The sequence below is a fragment of the Eptatretus burgeri genome, chromosome 13 (assembly GCF_056783735.1).
Source record: "Eptatretus burgeri isolate ZD-2024b chromosome 13, Ebu_testis_v1, whole genome shotgun sequence".
NCBI lineage: Eukaryota > Metazoa > Chordata > Myxini > Myxiniformes > Myxinidae > Eptatretus > Eptatretus burgeri.
The window spans coordinates 72,982,706-72,998,542 of record NC_140973.1 but is presented as its reverse complement, the minus strand read 5'-3'; the positions used below and the strand labels follow the sequence as shown (position 1 = coordinate 72,998,542).

General features: G+C 46.1%; 1 protein-coding gene across 1 annotated transcript in view; it reads left to right on the top strand.

Moving 5' to 3' along the window:
* Positions 1-3,289: 3,289 nt before the first annotated feature.
* Positions 3,290-15,837, top strand: part of LOC147014759 (uncharacterized) — a 45,685-nt gene continuing 33,137 nt past the window's right edge. The window contains exons 1-2 of the mRNA XM_085850613.1: positions 3,290-3,512; positions 7,993-8,052. Of these exons, the coding sequence (XP_085706739.1) occupies positions 3,449-3,512; positions 7,993-8,052 (124 nt within the window). The 5' untranslated portion in view covers positions 3,290-3,448. The remainder of the gene's footprint in view (positions 3,513-7,992; positions 8,053-15,837) is intronic.

Here is a 15,837-nt window from a genome sequence, read left to right as displayed (position 1 = left end):
CTATTGACATTCCTCTTGAATTGAGGGAGAAGCAAGGTGCAGGTAAACTGTTCCAAAGTGATGCAGTGTGGGGGGGGGGGGGTGGTGGAGAAACTTGAAGAATACCTCATAGTTTATCTCCTTGGGGCAGATACAGTGTATGGATGAGAAGAAATTGCCAAACATGTATAGAGACTGAAAGTATACTCAGGTGGAACAACCTTTGAGAGACCCTCAGCACATTCCATCGTAATATCTATCGAAAAAGCTCAAAGAAGCAACAGAGCGGTAGATTGAGAGAGGTGCCAGGGATGATGCCAATCCCTGTCCCATCAGAATGGCAGCACGTCACCAGATTGTGTCAAGGAGAGACAGGTGACAGGCCGGTGCTCGAGCCCAAATCTGGCATTGTAACTCTATGACAGGTCGTACAGTGGCCTTGTATCGATGGAACATAGCAGCTTGATGAAGGTATCGACGAGCACGAGATAAGCAGCCAAGGTGCTGGGATGCTCTTTTTACTATACTGGAGATGTACTTTTCCCAGCTGAGGTTTGAGCTGACATCCAATCCAAGCAAACGGATAAGAGGAAGTTCTTGCAAAGGTGAGGAATCCAAAGTCAAGGTTGGAAAACAAGGTGATCTTGAACTAAACACACAACAAGTGGGTCTTTTTTGATGTTTTTCAAGGCAGTGTTTTCTCCAGTTAATCACACTCTCGGTCCTGATTGAGAGTGGTACTGGCACGGACATGAGAAGGAGACGAGGTTCCTGGGTCGGCAGGAGACGGTGTTGTGTCATCTGCGTAAATGCTTAACCGAGAAGGAATACCATCAGGAAGATCATTGATACATAACAAGAACAGTATTCGACCGAACACAGACCCTTGAGGAACACTAGTATTCATATCATGGACAGGGTACAACTCCCTCATGTCCTACAGAAATTTGATGATTTGCTAGGAAGTCACAAATTGTATCAATAAATTTTTCCAGAGGATGCCATATGATTCAAGCTTGTGGATGAGGCCCTTGTGCCACAGTTTGTCAAAAGCCTTCGACATATTGAGAACAACAACCCTGGCTTCTCCACGATGATCCAAAGCCAGATTCACGTGTTCAGTGATTCGGGACAGAACATCACCGGTGGATCTTGAACGTCGAAAGACATACTGGACCATCAGTTAGGAAGGAGGTTGTGGGTTTCCAGATGAGCCGTTTGATCAAGGATTCAAACATTGTGCTTGTAATGGGTGGAAGGTTAATGGGCCGATTGTTAGAATGACCTCTCCTCCACCGTGTGTTTGCTTTGTTTTCGTCCAGGGTTTTATGACGTCATAATGGGATATATTTTCGTACACGGTATTTTTGTAATGCACATTTATTTTTTGGGTGAATATATTGTTGTCTAAACATTCAACAGACATAAATACTCGACACGTATTTTTTTCAGAAAGTATATTATTCGCAAAATCCATTTGCAGATTTCGATTTTCGCCTCTTCGTCGTCTTCTTCTTCTTCTTCTTTAAAAAAATACCGTTTTCAGAGCCTCAAGGCTCTAGATAGGCCACGAACTGAAACTGGCCGGCAGGAGCCCCCCAGCTTCAGCACATTTTAACTTGCTTAGATGTTCTCGGAGTTAAAGTAACTTCATTTAAATACATTAATTTACATTTAATTTTTTGATCCCATTTGAGTTCTCATTTTCTGAAGGGATGAGGCGTCACGTGGTGTTTAATGGAGACGCGAAGTGACGCCGTTGATGTTACATCACACGAACACGACGGTTGTTTTGGCTTTCGCTGGTTTTGTCCGCGAGGAGTCGAGATCGTTGTGGAGTCACGTCGATGTATTTTATTGAGTCAGACAGAAATTCCCGTTCTTCCGTACTTCGAGACGTCACGCAAACGATGCAACCAGCGCTCCGAACTCATAATTGAAAAGGCAATTGAAGCATATGCTCTGAGGAAATAAACGGACAGAGCGATCGCATCTTATGATTCAAAGTGGTCGAAAAAACGACAAGTCAAAGAAGTCCGATTTTAAAAATGGAAAATTTAAGAGTTACTGCTCCATTATCAGCCTTATTCTTCCCTCAGTGCCTATTACCTACAAAAAGAAACAAAAGATAGAAATTAACTTCAAATTACTCACGGATGAAATAACGACATTCATCAGACGAATCTTCAATAATATACATATTAATAATTGGGGAATAACGAATCGGCACAAAGGAAGTCGCGGTTAAGAGGAGCTGGTACGTATTAATAATTAGCGAATAACGAATCGGCACGAAGGAAGTCGCGGTTAAGAGGAGTTGGTACGTATTAATAATTAGCGAATAACGAATCGGCACGAAGGAAATCGCGGTTAAGACTTAAGAGGCGCGAGCGGACCGGAGGGCCTTTCTTCTGCAGGCTTGAGGCCTATCACGGAAAAAAAAAAGGATGAAGTGACTATTAAACAACTATCTACGGACAGAACAAGGACAAAAAAATCCAAGCTTAAAAGTACGGGTAAAATATCGGTTGTTTTTATCTCTATCGATGGCGCTTGTGAAAGAACGTGGAGCGATCGTGTCTCTCAGGATTGTATTCTCACTCGATGACTTGCGGTATGGACATTTAAAAACACTGAGGACTTGCTCTGAAGTTTACGTCGTTATTGTTGTTGTTATTATTGTTCCCTGCCGCTGTTGTTGTTATTGTTGTTTCTTTACCGCTGTTGTTATTATTGTTGTTGTTTGCCGCTGTTGTTGTTGTTGTTGTTATTGTTGTTCTCTGCCGCTGTTGTTGTTATTGTTGTCTTGTTCGAGAACTATGTTTATCTTCTGAATCGGAAGAGGCCTTCTTGGCTAGAATCTTCCTTCCATAAGGATGAGGTTTAGGCGAATTTGAGGAATACTCAACGTTGGGTTATGAATATATTTCGTTAAAATGAACTTGACGTCATGTTTCTTATGAATGAGGCTGTTGTTATTATTATTATTATTATTGTTATTATTGTCGTTTCGGACCAGAACTTCGCTCCACGTTCTTGAGTGTGATACGTTGTTTGTTTGCCCAATTAGAGGAAAGCCGTTTATCCCTGATCTTCGAGTGAGATTCTCCACCAACATGGAGAATCCAAAGCGTCGAGTATCGTATAGATCGTGGTAGATCTGAAAGGTGCAAACACCAACAAAATAAATAAACAATACACGTACGTACCAGCCATTTAGTGACGAGCTTTGAATGCTTTGTACAGTAGTTCACGCTTAAGAGTCGTGGGTGTTGGTTGGTTTTTTTTTTTTTAGAGGAGGCTTGAAAGTGGAAATTGGGATTCTGAACATGAAGCAAGATGAAGCTTCGAGAGGCATTTGCTGTTGACAGATTATACCCTTTGTTGTGCTTGCAGATACGACACCTTGAGTGTGTTACGTCACCAACGAGAACGGCTCTCGGTGGAGCGCATACCTCCACCAGGTTACATGGTTTACGTTTTGTATCCCACTGAGATGCCGGATCTGCACCCAGACCTCCGAAATCGAATCGGTTCGTCCTTGTCACATACCCACCAACCCGTCCACCAAGTTTCGTCCGAATCCGTCCATAAATTTATGATTTATCCTGCTCACGGACAGGTAGATAGGGTTGAAAACATAACCTCGTCCATTTTCAGTGATGGAGGTAATAAGCTTGCTATCGCTTGCCAAGCAAGCCGTTCCTTAACCGTTTCGTTGGAGTGCTTGCTTGAGTGCTTTAAGACACGTGGCAAGCGCTCAACAAGCTGCTTTGTAATGGAACACACGGACATGCACTCCAAGCCGAGTCGAACCGACTTATCAGGCCATGGTTGGAACCGACTTGTCAGGCCATGGTTGGAACCGACTTGTCAGGCCATGGTTGGAACCGACTTATCAGGCCATGGTTGGAACCGACTTGTCAGGCCATGGTTGGAACCGACTTGTCAGGCCATGGTTGGAACCGACTTATCAGGCCATGGTTGGAACCGACTTATCAGGCCATGGTTGGAACCGACTTATCAGGCCATGGTTGGAACTGACAGGCCATGGTTGGAACCGACTTGTCAGGCCATGGTTGGAACCGACTTATCAGGCCATGGTTGGAACTGACAGGCCATGGTTGGAACCGACTTGTCAGGCCATGGTTGGAACCGACTTGTCAGGCCATGGTTGGAACCGACTTGTCAGGCCATGGTTGGAACCGACTTGTCAGGCCATGGTTGGAACCGACTTGTCAGGCCATGGTTGGAACCGACTTGTCAGGCCATGGTTGGAACCGACTTATCAGGCCATGGTTGGAACCGACTTGTCAGGCCATGGTTGGAACCGACTTGTCAGGCCATGGTTGGAACCGACTTGTCAGGCCATGGTTGGAACCGACTTGTCAGGCCATGGTTGGAACCGACTTGTCAGGCCATGGTTGGAACCGACTTGTCAGGCCATGGTTGGAACCGACTTGTCAGGCCATGGTTGGAACCGACTTGTCAGGCCATGGTTGGAACCGACTTGTCAGGCCATGGTTGGAACCGACTTGTCAGGCCATGGTTGGAACCGACTTGTCAGGCCATGGTTGGAACCGACTTGTCAGGCCATGGTTGGAACCGACTTGTCAGGCCATGGTTGGAACCGACTTGTCAGGCCATGGTTGGAACCGACTTGTCAGGCCATGGTTGGAACCGACTTGTCAGGCCATGGTTGGAACCGACTTGTCAGGCCATGGTTGGAACCGACTTGTCAGGCCATGGTTGGAACCGACTTGTCAGGCCATGGTTGGAACCGACTTGTCAGACCATGGTTGGAACCGACTAGTCAGGCCATGGTTGGAACCGACTTGTCAGGCCATGGTTGGAACCGACTTGTCAGGCCATGGTTGGAACCGACTTGTCAGGCCATGGTTGGAACCGACTTGTCAGGCCATGGTTGGAACCGACTTGTCAGGCCATGGTTGGAACCGACTTATCAGGCCATGGTTGGAACCGACTTATCAGGCCATGGTTGGAACCGACTTATCAGGCCATGGTTGGAACCGACTTATCAGGCCATGGTTGGAACCGACTTATCAGGCCATGGTTGCCACCGACTGAAGCAGGCGACCTTGTTTGGTACTTATGAGGATCACATCTGTGACGTCATATGACTAACTGGCATGCTTTCTTTGTGCAAGGTCGATCGTCAAAGAGAGACGTGCCCAGCAATTGGAGTTTTCGATCGACAGAGTCCATTATAAACAGCAACACGTCGTTTGGCCCATCGCAGTCGTGTGACCTCCACGTTGCATAACTTGTGTGCGAGTTCTTTTCCAAGGACCTTCAGTGCAGGAGGAGGCCATGAGACCCATCAGTGCAGGAGGAGGCCATGAAGCCTGCGGTCATGGTTGGGTGTCCGTGTTCTATTTATCCTTATTAAACACGGCGTCAAGCAAGGAAGCAGCACATACCACTTGGCCAGGGTTCGAGCCACCGACCTCCCAGACTCAGAGCGGACGCTCCAATGCCACTGAAGATGGGATTCGAACCCATAGCTTTCAATTCAACCACGCACTCTTTAAACCACGAAACCAAACAACGATTCCTGGAGCCAAAACGTATTGTTCATTTCGCTAGGATCATCAAATGGGATCCTTGTTCACTCAGTTAAAACGTTCCTCTCAACTACAGTCAATCAATCTATCTTGCCAGCCCGATAAAAGCAGCATCAGTAGTGTGATACGGCACCATTCGCTTGCAGTGCTAAAAGGCAAACTGGGCTTTTGAGTCGTGATTGGTGTCCACATCGACAGCATCAACATGATGGACAAGCCAACCAGTCAAAAACGGCTCAAATAAGTTGCTGACCGGACTGTCTTAAATTGAGAAAGAATGATCATAGAGAGAACGAAAGTGAGGGTGGATGGGGTGAGAGGGAAAGAAGTTCGGGAAGGCAGAAATTGGTGGAGGGAATGGATGTTTGTGGAGATATGGATGGAGGGAGGGTGTGTGGTTAAAATCCTGTCATATTTGCGTACGTAATAATTAAGTGGCCCTGAAATAGCCTTTAATGCCTGGTGTTGGTTTAGCGGTTAAGGTGGCTGACTTGGGATCCTAGAATCCTGAGTTCAAATCTTGCTCGGCTGTTAAATTAATACCAGGTAGGGTTGACTCAGCCTGTTATCCTTCTGAGGTCAGCGAAATGAGGACCAGCGTACTGGGGGTAATAACCATTCGGTGTCACCTTCATCAAAGTGGTGACCCGTCCAGGACTGTGCTCCTTGCCAATGAAACGCCTCGGCAGCCCTATGTGCCTTTACAGCACAAAATGAATGTTGAAAAAACAAAAAAGCCTTGCTCATGCCAAATAAAATGGAAATATCCATTGATGACTATCTACGTTGTCCATAAGAAGAGAGGTGACGCCAGATATCAGCCTTGTTAGATTCCCCAAAGTTTGTTCCACGGTTATTTTGTTCTAGTTTAGTGCAATAATGATATCATCACTCGAACGACCTTTGGAGGGATGCTTATTTCATTAACCTCGAGCGGGACGTTGGGTCAGAACTATTTTGTTGATTTCAAAGAAGCTGAAGGTTTTGCCATGGTGTCCTTTTATACGGTGCTCAACTCTAGCCTGGCAGTAAGTGCACTTGCCTTTTGGCTGTTTGTCCTGGGTTCGCTTAATGGTTATGGTGGTGGGCTTGGGATCCCAGAATCCCGAGTTCAAAATTTTGCTCCTGCAAAATCCTGCTGAATTAATACCAGGTGGGGTTGACCTTGTCTCTCACACTTCCGAGGTCGGCAAAATGCTTGCTGGTATCCTGTGTCGGAGTGGCGATCTGTCCAGGATTGTGCCCATTAGCCAAGGAGACTGCTTCGGCAGCATCAACGCTCTGCACAGAGTATGGTCCCAATGGATGGATGGATGGATGGATCCTGGGTTCAAATCTTGACCCAGCTACAACCTGTCAGTCTGTTGTTTTGCAGGCAGGGTGAGGAACTGATGATGTGTGTTCCCATCCCTGGTCAGATGTTAAACTGGCCTTCCCATCTGCTAGCCTTAGCCGGTGGATATTAGAGGTCCTGCGTCATCTTTCCTGGAGAGTGGGTGAGTTATCGCCGGCACCATGAAGGAACTGCAGATTCCTGTCTCGACTGCAAGTACCAAGTGGTCTGATTTTCTTGCACATCCCTCGACACCAGATTACACTGCTTGCTGTCTCGGAGTGTGGTTATCGTCTGGTTCAGCATCTTCTGCACTATAAACGGATTCACGTCAGCACGTTGTTCGCATGTTACATGTTAACGGTCATCTTCATCCACAAAGGGCAACCGTGTTTATGGCGCACTCTGCTGAAACGACTCGAGCCTGAGACTGCGTTCGTGGTTCAATGATCCATGCAGGAAGTTGCATTGTGTTGTGCTCGTTTTTGCATTTTGATTTTCAAACTGGGATTAGGTTGAAGTCATGTAATTTAATGTTTGAACTGAAGCGGTCGATGGCTCGCCATCACAAATCCCCACGTTTCCCACCGAAAGCAAAGTTGAAAGATTGGCAAAAGGTTCCACCAGGATTGACCCCATATCAAATTTTGAGTTAAAAATTTATTCCGTTTTGACCCCTGTAACCCGAAGATCCCACCCCTTGGTGCATAAACCAGGGGTCAAATCCAAAAAATCGTTGCATATTTCATTTCATTTTAAAAATTTATTTATTTATCATAAAGCGTGGGGATAACTAGTTAAGTAATGATTTCACAACGTAAGTTGTTAATTTTCTTGAATAACAAGGTAAGCTAATGGGTTACAATCAGGGGAGGTTGGGTTCCCGATGTATGCGTCTGTTCGTTTTTCCCAGACATGTCTTGGGAGGAAATGTATAAACCAGTTCTTCTTTTGTTTTGCCTTTATTCGACATCTTATGTGTCACAATATGATCTTGTCTCCCTGTCAAGCCCTGCACTGTGTTCCAGTGACCACAGTAGGCCGACGTTGAACATGTGTTTCTCGTTTTGATTTTCCGAGTGTTGATCTTCACAGGTTTGATGGAGACGATGAAAGTGGAGATGGGAGAACCTGAAGCAGTGATTATCGACGCAGGTGTGTTTGAGTTGTGAAAGAGCAGATAAGTGCGAAAAAGGTTGTGTCCTCCCTGCTCGTAGCGGACAATTTGTCTTGCACCTCACGGACTTGTTTTCTCATAGACCGGCAGATATGGGAATGGATTGTGCCTTTGATGATACAAGCATGAGCTTTGGCACACTGTTAGAGCATGCCCTAAGGAAGATATTTAGCTCTAGGGCCATCACAGAATTGTCCTGTGGCCAAAATGGCCACCACTGGTTGTTATTTTACCAGCAGCTCAGGTTCTAGACTACCTAGGACATTGATTCTGGTAGCTAATCGTACATTTTCAAGGATGAGAAATGCAGTGGTACTATTTAAAACATGATATAACTACTCCAACAACTACCTAACTACTTATATCTAGCTTTCAGGGAAATAAATAATAGTAAAATTATAAACGCATTTAATATTGGTGGAGTTATACATGAACATGTTTTGAAACTGTGACATATTCATGAGAGTACAATGCAGTCTTCGCAATGTTTCCTTCATAATATTTGGTCGTTTATTTCTATGAGCACACAGTTCATGAGATTATGCTGTATTTTGCAAATCAATAGTGCATGTCCCATTGTTGTTTGACATGTTAGTGGTGAGGGCAAGTCTACGACAGTCCTTCCATTATTAACCAGGTAAGGCCTTCCATGGTAATATTACAGGTTTTCAATGTAATGTTAGTTTCGAGAACACAGTCCACCACAGTGGCAAAGGGCAGTGCACTGAAGTGCTGCCTTGACACATTTGCACTGTCCTCTGCACCTCTTTTTGCATCCACAGCGTATGAGTTCTCGACAGCCCTGGGTCGCTTCTGGCAGTGTGGTCCAGTGAACCTCCCATCCATCTGTGTCTTCTTCTTCCACCCCCAGTCACCTGGGGATGGGAGTTCTGGGATGCAACCATCATTTGTCCCCAGCAGTGACCAGCTTGGTAGGCAGCCCTCTTTGTGTGCTGAATCAGTGCTGCTTGTGTTGGAGGGAGTCCTTCAATATCTCTACCTTTCTGGGTGAACAGCTGATTGCGTGCCTGATTGGCTGATTCCAGGCCGCTAGTGCGGTCATAGAGCAATACCACGAATCGCTCCAGAGACTCCATCCAGTTGTCTATGGTGTCTGGGGTGGCATCCAAAGCACAGAAGGCTCGAGTGATGTCATCAAAGGCGAGATGATCAAAGCTCTGGCTCGATGAATTGCATCATTGTCAGCATCGTGCTCACATGCTTTCCCTAATGCAGCACCAATATCCTCATTGCACACGAGCACCACATCACGGCCTTGCTTGTGAGCGTCCATGTCTGGGAAGTAACCCAGTATTCTGTTCTTGAGTTTAGTGGAGTGTACACGCCCCGCCACGTGTGTCCCCAGTTGTTCCAGCCTGGTACTGTACAGATTCACCAAGTCTGTTAGCTTGAACACTGGTGCAACCATATTGTCCATGCGCACTTTCTCAATATAGGCGACAAGTCCAGCGAATGCAATTCCATAGTTAACAGTGTCTACATTAGATTATTGTGCCTTTGTGTCCCTCGCTTTATTGTACAGAGAGGCAAGACACTGAACATAGTATTTAGCCTCTTGGGCAATGATATCTCCAACACTGAGTTTAGATAGGAGGTGTTTGTCCTGTAGTTTGAGGGCACACTGCCTCACACGAATGTCAAGTTCGAATGTTGATGCATTACGCAAAGCATCTCTTGCTGCAGATTTGCCACAGAAGAAGCATGTCTCTGTTGAATGAGTTTCACGTTCAATGCTCTGACGGGTGACCTTGTGGGTTTCTGGGTCATCATCGTGGTGTGTTTTCCTCTTTTCAGCCCTTTGAAGTTTTGTTTTGTTTCCTGCAGTCTGCAAGAGTCATGCCATTTGGCTTTGTGAACTTGATGCTGCCTTGATGCCCTGACCCTCATCCAGTTGTGACAGTTTTAGTGTTCTTGGCAGGCAACTGATCTTGTCGAATGCTACAAGATGCTCAACTATGGTCCTGTATCCTGCCCCATCTGTGCCACGTGCTGAATTATATGGACATGTCAGAATCTCATCTGTGTCTTCCTGACACAGAACACATTTGTTCCAGTCTGTGGTCGGGCACTGTTTACCTGATGAGCTAGGTTCATCAGGGTCCACCACTTGTATAGTTTGGCCATTGTCCCGATGCACTATGCTACTTTCGAACAGTATCTACTGGTTATAATCTGAGAACATTATGTACTAGTTATACCACCACCACTCCACCATAAGCTGAAATCTCCAGGAAATTATGTTGGCTACCACCACAGTCACAGTCTAGGTCAACTGAAAGCATACAGATATACATGCAGATTAGGCGTTGTTACTAGGTGTACACAAGTCCACAAAAGCTGTGCTAACAACCTAGATTATCATTGTGACATTATTATGATGATCTGTGTGAATATGCAGCAAAATATATGAATACACATAAACACAAGTCTGAAGACGACGATGGTTCACGAGCAGTATTTGACGATGTAGATTGTTTCAGAAGTCAAGGATGAGACAATGTGATAATGTTTGACCAGTTATAAAAATGATCAACATGATGTGGTACGAGTGACAGGTTATTAGCTGCAAAATGTCGAAAACCCGGTTTCGTTCAACAACTTTAAAAATTTGACCTTTGCATCACCTTTAAAGGTCACAAAACAATGTTTTGGACGTTAAAATAAGGAAACAGGATACGTGCTATAGCTTATTGGAGTTAGTTCGTCGAAGAAGGTCGAAAACCAGCTTCGATTCCCACAACTTTGAAAATTTGACCTTTGTGAACTTGAAAGGTGAAGGATTATGACCTTTGGTGCAAAACTTCCTCTGGAACATTCCAGGAACAATATAACGTCATATAAGCTATATGGCATTTCGCACTCCTCGGATTATCCATATTTTGATGAAATCAGCGTAAAAACAAACTTGAAGGGGGCGCCACGGGCAAGGTGTTCGAGATAGAGCAAAATGGTTTCAAGACTTTAGGTGGGGAATGACCTCAAGATTATGCATAAAAAATATTGTCATCTCAGCTCTCAAAGTTTGGGCGGTCGTATGATTTTTACGTCAAAATTCGAAATTTTCTAAGTTTGACCTTTGACCTTGACCTTGGGACGAAAATGAAAAATCGAGCTCCGTGGGGCTATGCAGGTGCCATTGGGCTAACCAAATACCGAAACCCCTGCCAGATTTGACAAACCCCTCGGAGAAGATGGATTTTTATGTCAAAATTCAAAATTTTCTAAGTTCGTGACCTTGTGACCTTGACCTTGGGACGAAGATGAAAAATCGAGCTCCGTGAGGCTATGCAGGTGCCATTGGGCTAACCAAATACCAAAACCTCTGCCAGATTCAACAAACCCCCTCGGAGAAGATGCAAATTGAAATCGGCTACCCCCTAAAAACACAATTCGCAATTTTCTAAGTTTGTGACCTTGTGACCTTGACCTTGGGACGAAAATGAAAAATCGTGCTCCGTGGGGCTATGCAGGTGCCATTGGGCTAACAAAATTCGACAAACCTCTCAGAGAAGATAATTTTTTTATGTCACAATCGCAATTTTCTAAGTTTGTGACCTTGTGACCTTGACCTTGGGACGGAAATGAAAAACCGAGCTCTGTGGGGCTATGCAGGTGCTATTGGGCTAACCAAATACTGAAACCCCTGTCAGATTCGACAAAACCCCTAGGAGAAGATGCAAATTGAAATCGGCTACCCCCTAAAAACATGTTTTTTGGGCGTGGCTCCACCCATAATGGGCGGACCATGCCCATTCTCAGGAAAACACAACTAGATCAAGATATAAACCTCCCACCAAAATTTCATCAGGATCGGATCAAAACCCACGGAGCTATGCTCGGCACAGACACACAGACAGACACACAGACAGACACACAGACAGACACACAGACAGACACACAGACAGACACACAGACGGACACACAGACGGACACACAGACAGACGGACAGACGGACACACAGACAGACGGACAGACGGACACACAGACAGACGGACAGACGGACACACAGACAGACGGACAGACGGACACACAGACGGACAGACGGACACACAGACAGACGGACAGACGGACACACAGACGGACAGACGGACACACAGACGGACAGACGGACACACAGACGGACAGACGGACACACAGACGGACAGACGGACACACAGACGGACAGACGGACACACAGACGGACAGACGGACACACAGACGGACAGACGGACACGCAGACAGACAGACAGACGGACACACAGACAGACAGACAGACGGACACACAGACAGACAGACGGACACACAGACAGACAGACAGACGGACACACAGACAGACAGACAGACAGACGGACACACAGACAGACAGACAGACGGACACACAGACAGACAGACAGACGGACACACAGACAGACGGACGGACACACAGACAGACGGACGGACACACAGACAGACGGACGGACACACAGACAGACGGACAGACGGACACACAGACAGACGGACAGACGGACACACAGACAGACGGACAGACGGACACACAGACAGACGGACAGACGGACACACAGACAGACGGACAGACGGACACACAGACAGACGGACAGACGGACACACAGACAGACGGACAGACGGACACACAGACAGACGGACAGACGGACACACAGACAGACGGACAGACGGACACACAGACAGACGGACAGACGGACACACAGACAGACGGACAGACGGACAGACAGACAGACGGACACACGGACAGACAGACAGACGGACACACGGACAGACAGACAGACGGACACACAGACAGACAGACAGACGGACACACAGACAGACAGACAGACGGACACACAGACAGACAGACAGACGGACACACAGACAGACAGACAGACGGACACAGACAGACAGACAGACAGACGGACACACAGACAGACAGACAGACGGACACACAGACAGACAGACAGACGGACACACAGACAGACAGACAGACGGACACACAGACAGACAGACAGACGGACACACAGACAGACAGACAGACGGACACACAGACAGACAGACAGACGGACACACACAGACAGACAGACAGACGGACACACACAGACAGACAGACAGACGGACACACACAGACAGACAGACAGACGGACACACACAGACAGACAGACAGACAGACGGACACACAGACAGACAGACAGACAGACGGACACACAGACAGACAGACAGACAGACGGACACACAGACAGACAGACAGACAGACAAACAACAATAACGAATATAGTGGTCACTTATTTTTTTCGTGAAAATATTTTTTCGTGAACCAATAAGGAATGAACCAATGAGGTCAGCACACAACTCATGGGCTGATTGTGAAATTCCGGAAAATGTACATAACTCCGTTAATATTTGATGGTTTTACTTTTATTTAATTCCCTGAATGCTAGATATATGTTGTTTGGTAGTTGCTAGCATGTTAAAAATAGTACCACTGCATTCCTCATCCTTGAAAATGTACGATTAGCCACCAGAATCAATATCCTAGCTGGTCTAGAACCTGAGAAACTGGTAAAATTACAACCGGTGGTGGCCATTTTGGAAAATGACCGCCATTTTGGCCACAGGACAATTCTGCGATGGCCCTAGAGCTAAATATCTTCCTTAGGGCATGATCTAACAGTGTGCCAAAGTTCATGCTTGTATCATCAAAGGCACAATTCCCCCAAATATTTCACTTATCTGCCAGACTATCAAAAGGAATTCATTTTGCAGCCGCCAGTGCAAGTATGGACCTCAAGGACTCGTAACATTGTGCCGCAAAATGCCTCTCACTCGTGAAGACATTATGGGTAGCACTTAGCTGCGGGGTAGCACGACTCGCACCATTGGCTGGGGGTGCGGCTGTTCCGCTGATGCAGTGCCCTCTGCAGGTTTGAGCAGGAATTTGTAATTTATTCAGGGTGCCGGTGATAGCTCACCTCCTTGTCGCGAAAGACACTGTGGGATCTTTAAGGTTCACCAACTAGTGCCAGTAGATGGGACACCCAATTTGACGTCCATTTGAGGGGCAACACACCCATTGACTAATTGATTGCCCTGCCTGCAAAACACCAGGGTGACAGTTTATAGCTGGGCCGAGATTCAAACCCAGGCTAGAAAGCTCAGAGGTGAGTGCGCATACGTTGAGGACTCGAGACTATCCTGCCAGCCCTGGCTGTGTGCACGTTACTTTGTGTCATAAAACCCTGACTTTACTTTGACGCCATTGGATTTGTCGACCTGTATGAAGTACAGGTCTATCATTTCAATGCGATTGTGAATATTCCAAAGATGTAGCGAATGTGTTGATTATGCCTCCACCTACGTTCGATGTCAACCCACTGTTACATTTCATCTCAATGAAAGATCACTTGAGAGAGACCACGAGAGTGAAAAGAAAGATAAAGATAAGAGAGACAAGATCAAATGCTGTTACTTAACCCTTTCATTGACTTAACTTGTTCAAGCAAATACACCGTTATTATAGACAGGTTAATTCTCCTGCTTTTATGATGTCTGTGGAATATCTTATTACAACTGCCACCGAAGGTGGGCAGAGGTTATGTTTTCACCTCTGCCAGTTTGTGTATTTGGCATTGAACAGGATATCTCAAAAAGTTGTAGATGGATTGGGATGAAATTTGGTGGACAGGTTGAGTGTGTGACGAGGACAAAATTATTAGATTTTGGTTAAGATCCAGATTCGGATCTGGGCGCGAGAATTTCTAAGTGATTCTTCACCATTGAGTGATCAGGCTAGAAACGATATTTAAGACGATATCCCAAAAAGTTGTGCACGGATTCTGACGAAACTTGGTGCACAAGTTTGGCGTGTAAAAAGGAAGAATTGATTCAATTTTGGTGTTGATCCGGATCCGGATCCAGATGCAGACGAGAATTTAATTTTTTTTAAGCGATTCTTCACCATTGAGAGGAGGAGATTGGGACCATACTCTGTGCAGAGCATTGGTGCTGCTGAAGCAGTTTCCTTGGCTATTGGGCACAACCCTGGACGGGTCGCCACTCCGACGCAGGATACCAGCAAGCTGGCACTCATTTTGCCAACCACGGAAGGATGACAGGCTGAGTTAACCCCACCTGGTATTAATTCAACAGCTGAGCGGGATTTGAACTCAGGAGCCGAGGATACAAAGCCTGCCATCCCTAACCATTAAGCCAACACCAGGCATGCGGGGTAGCCAACACCATTGAGAGATGGGGCCAAAAATTATATACAGCACAATATTTCAAAAACTTTTGGCTGGATTTGGACGAAACAAGGTGGATGAATTGGTTTGGTGACAAGAACTATCCGATTCGGTTTTGATTCAGGTCTAGATCCAGATCCAGCCAGCAATGGGATACAAAACGTTAACTGTTCAGCTTGGCAGAGGTATGCACTACAAGGATTGACATTCTCGTTTTGACTTGTAATGCCCCTCCCACCAGGTGACGCTAAAAGATACACATTTTAAATGGAGAGAATTGGGGTGCTTCCCCCACCCTTTTAACCTCTAAAACCTTCTTGGGCACCTCCGAGTACAACCACATGTTTTCAACTCATTCTATCCAGAGATTCAGGAGTATGCCTGCTGTTGGCTTAATGGTTCGGGTAGTGGGCTTGGGATCCTCGGATCCTGAGTTCAAATCCCACTCGGCTGTTGAATTAATATCAGGTGGGGTTGACTCTGCCTGTCATCCTTCTGAGGTCGGCAAAATGAGTGCCATCTTGCTGGTATCCAGTG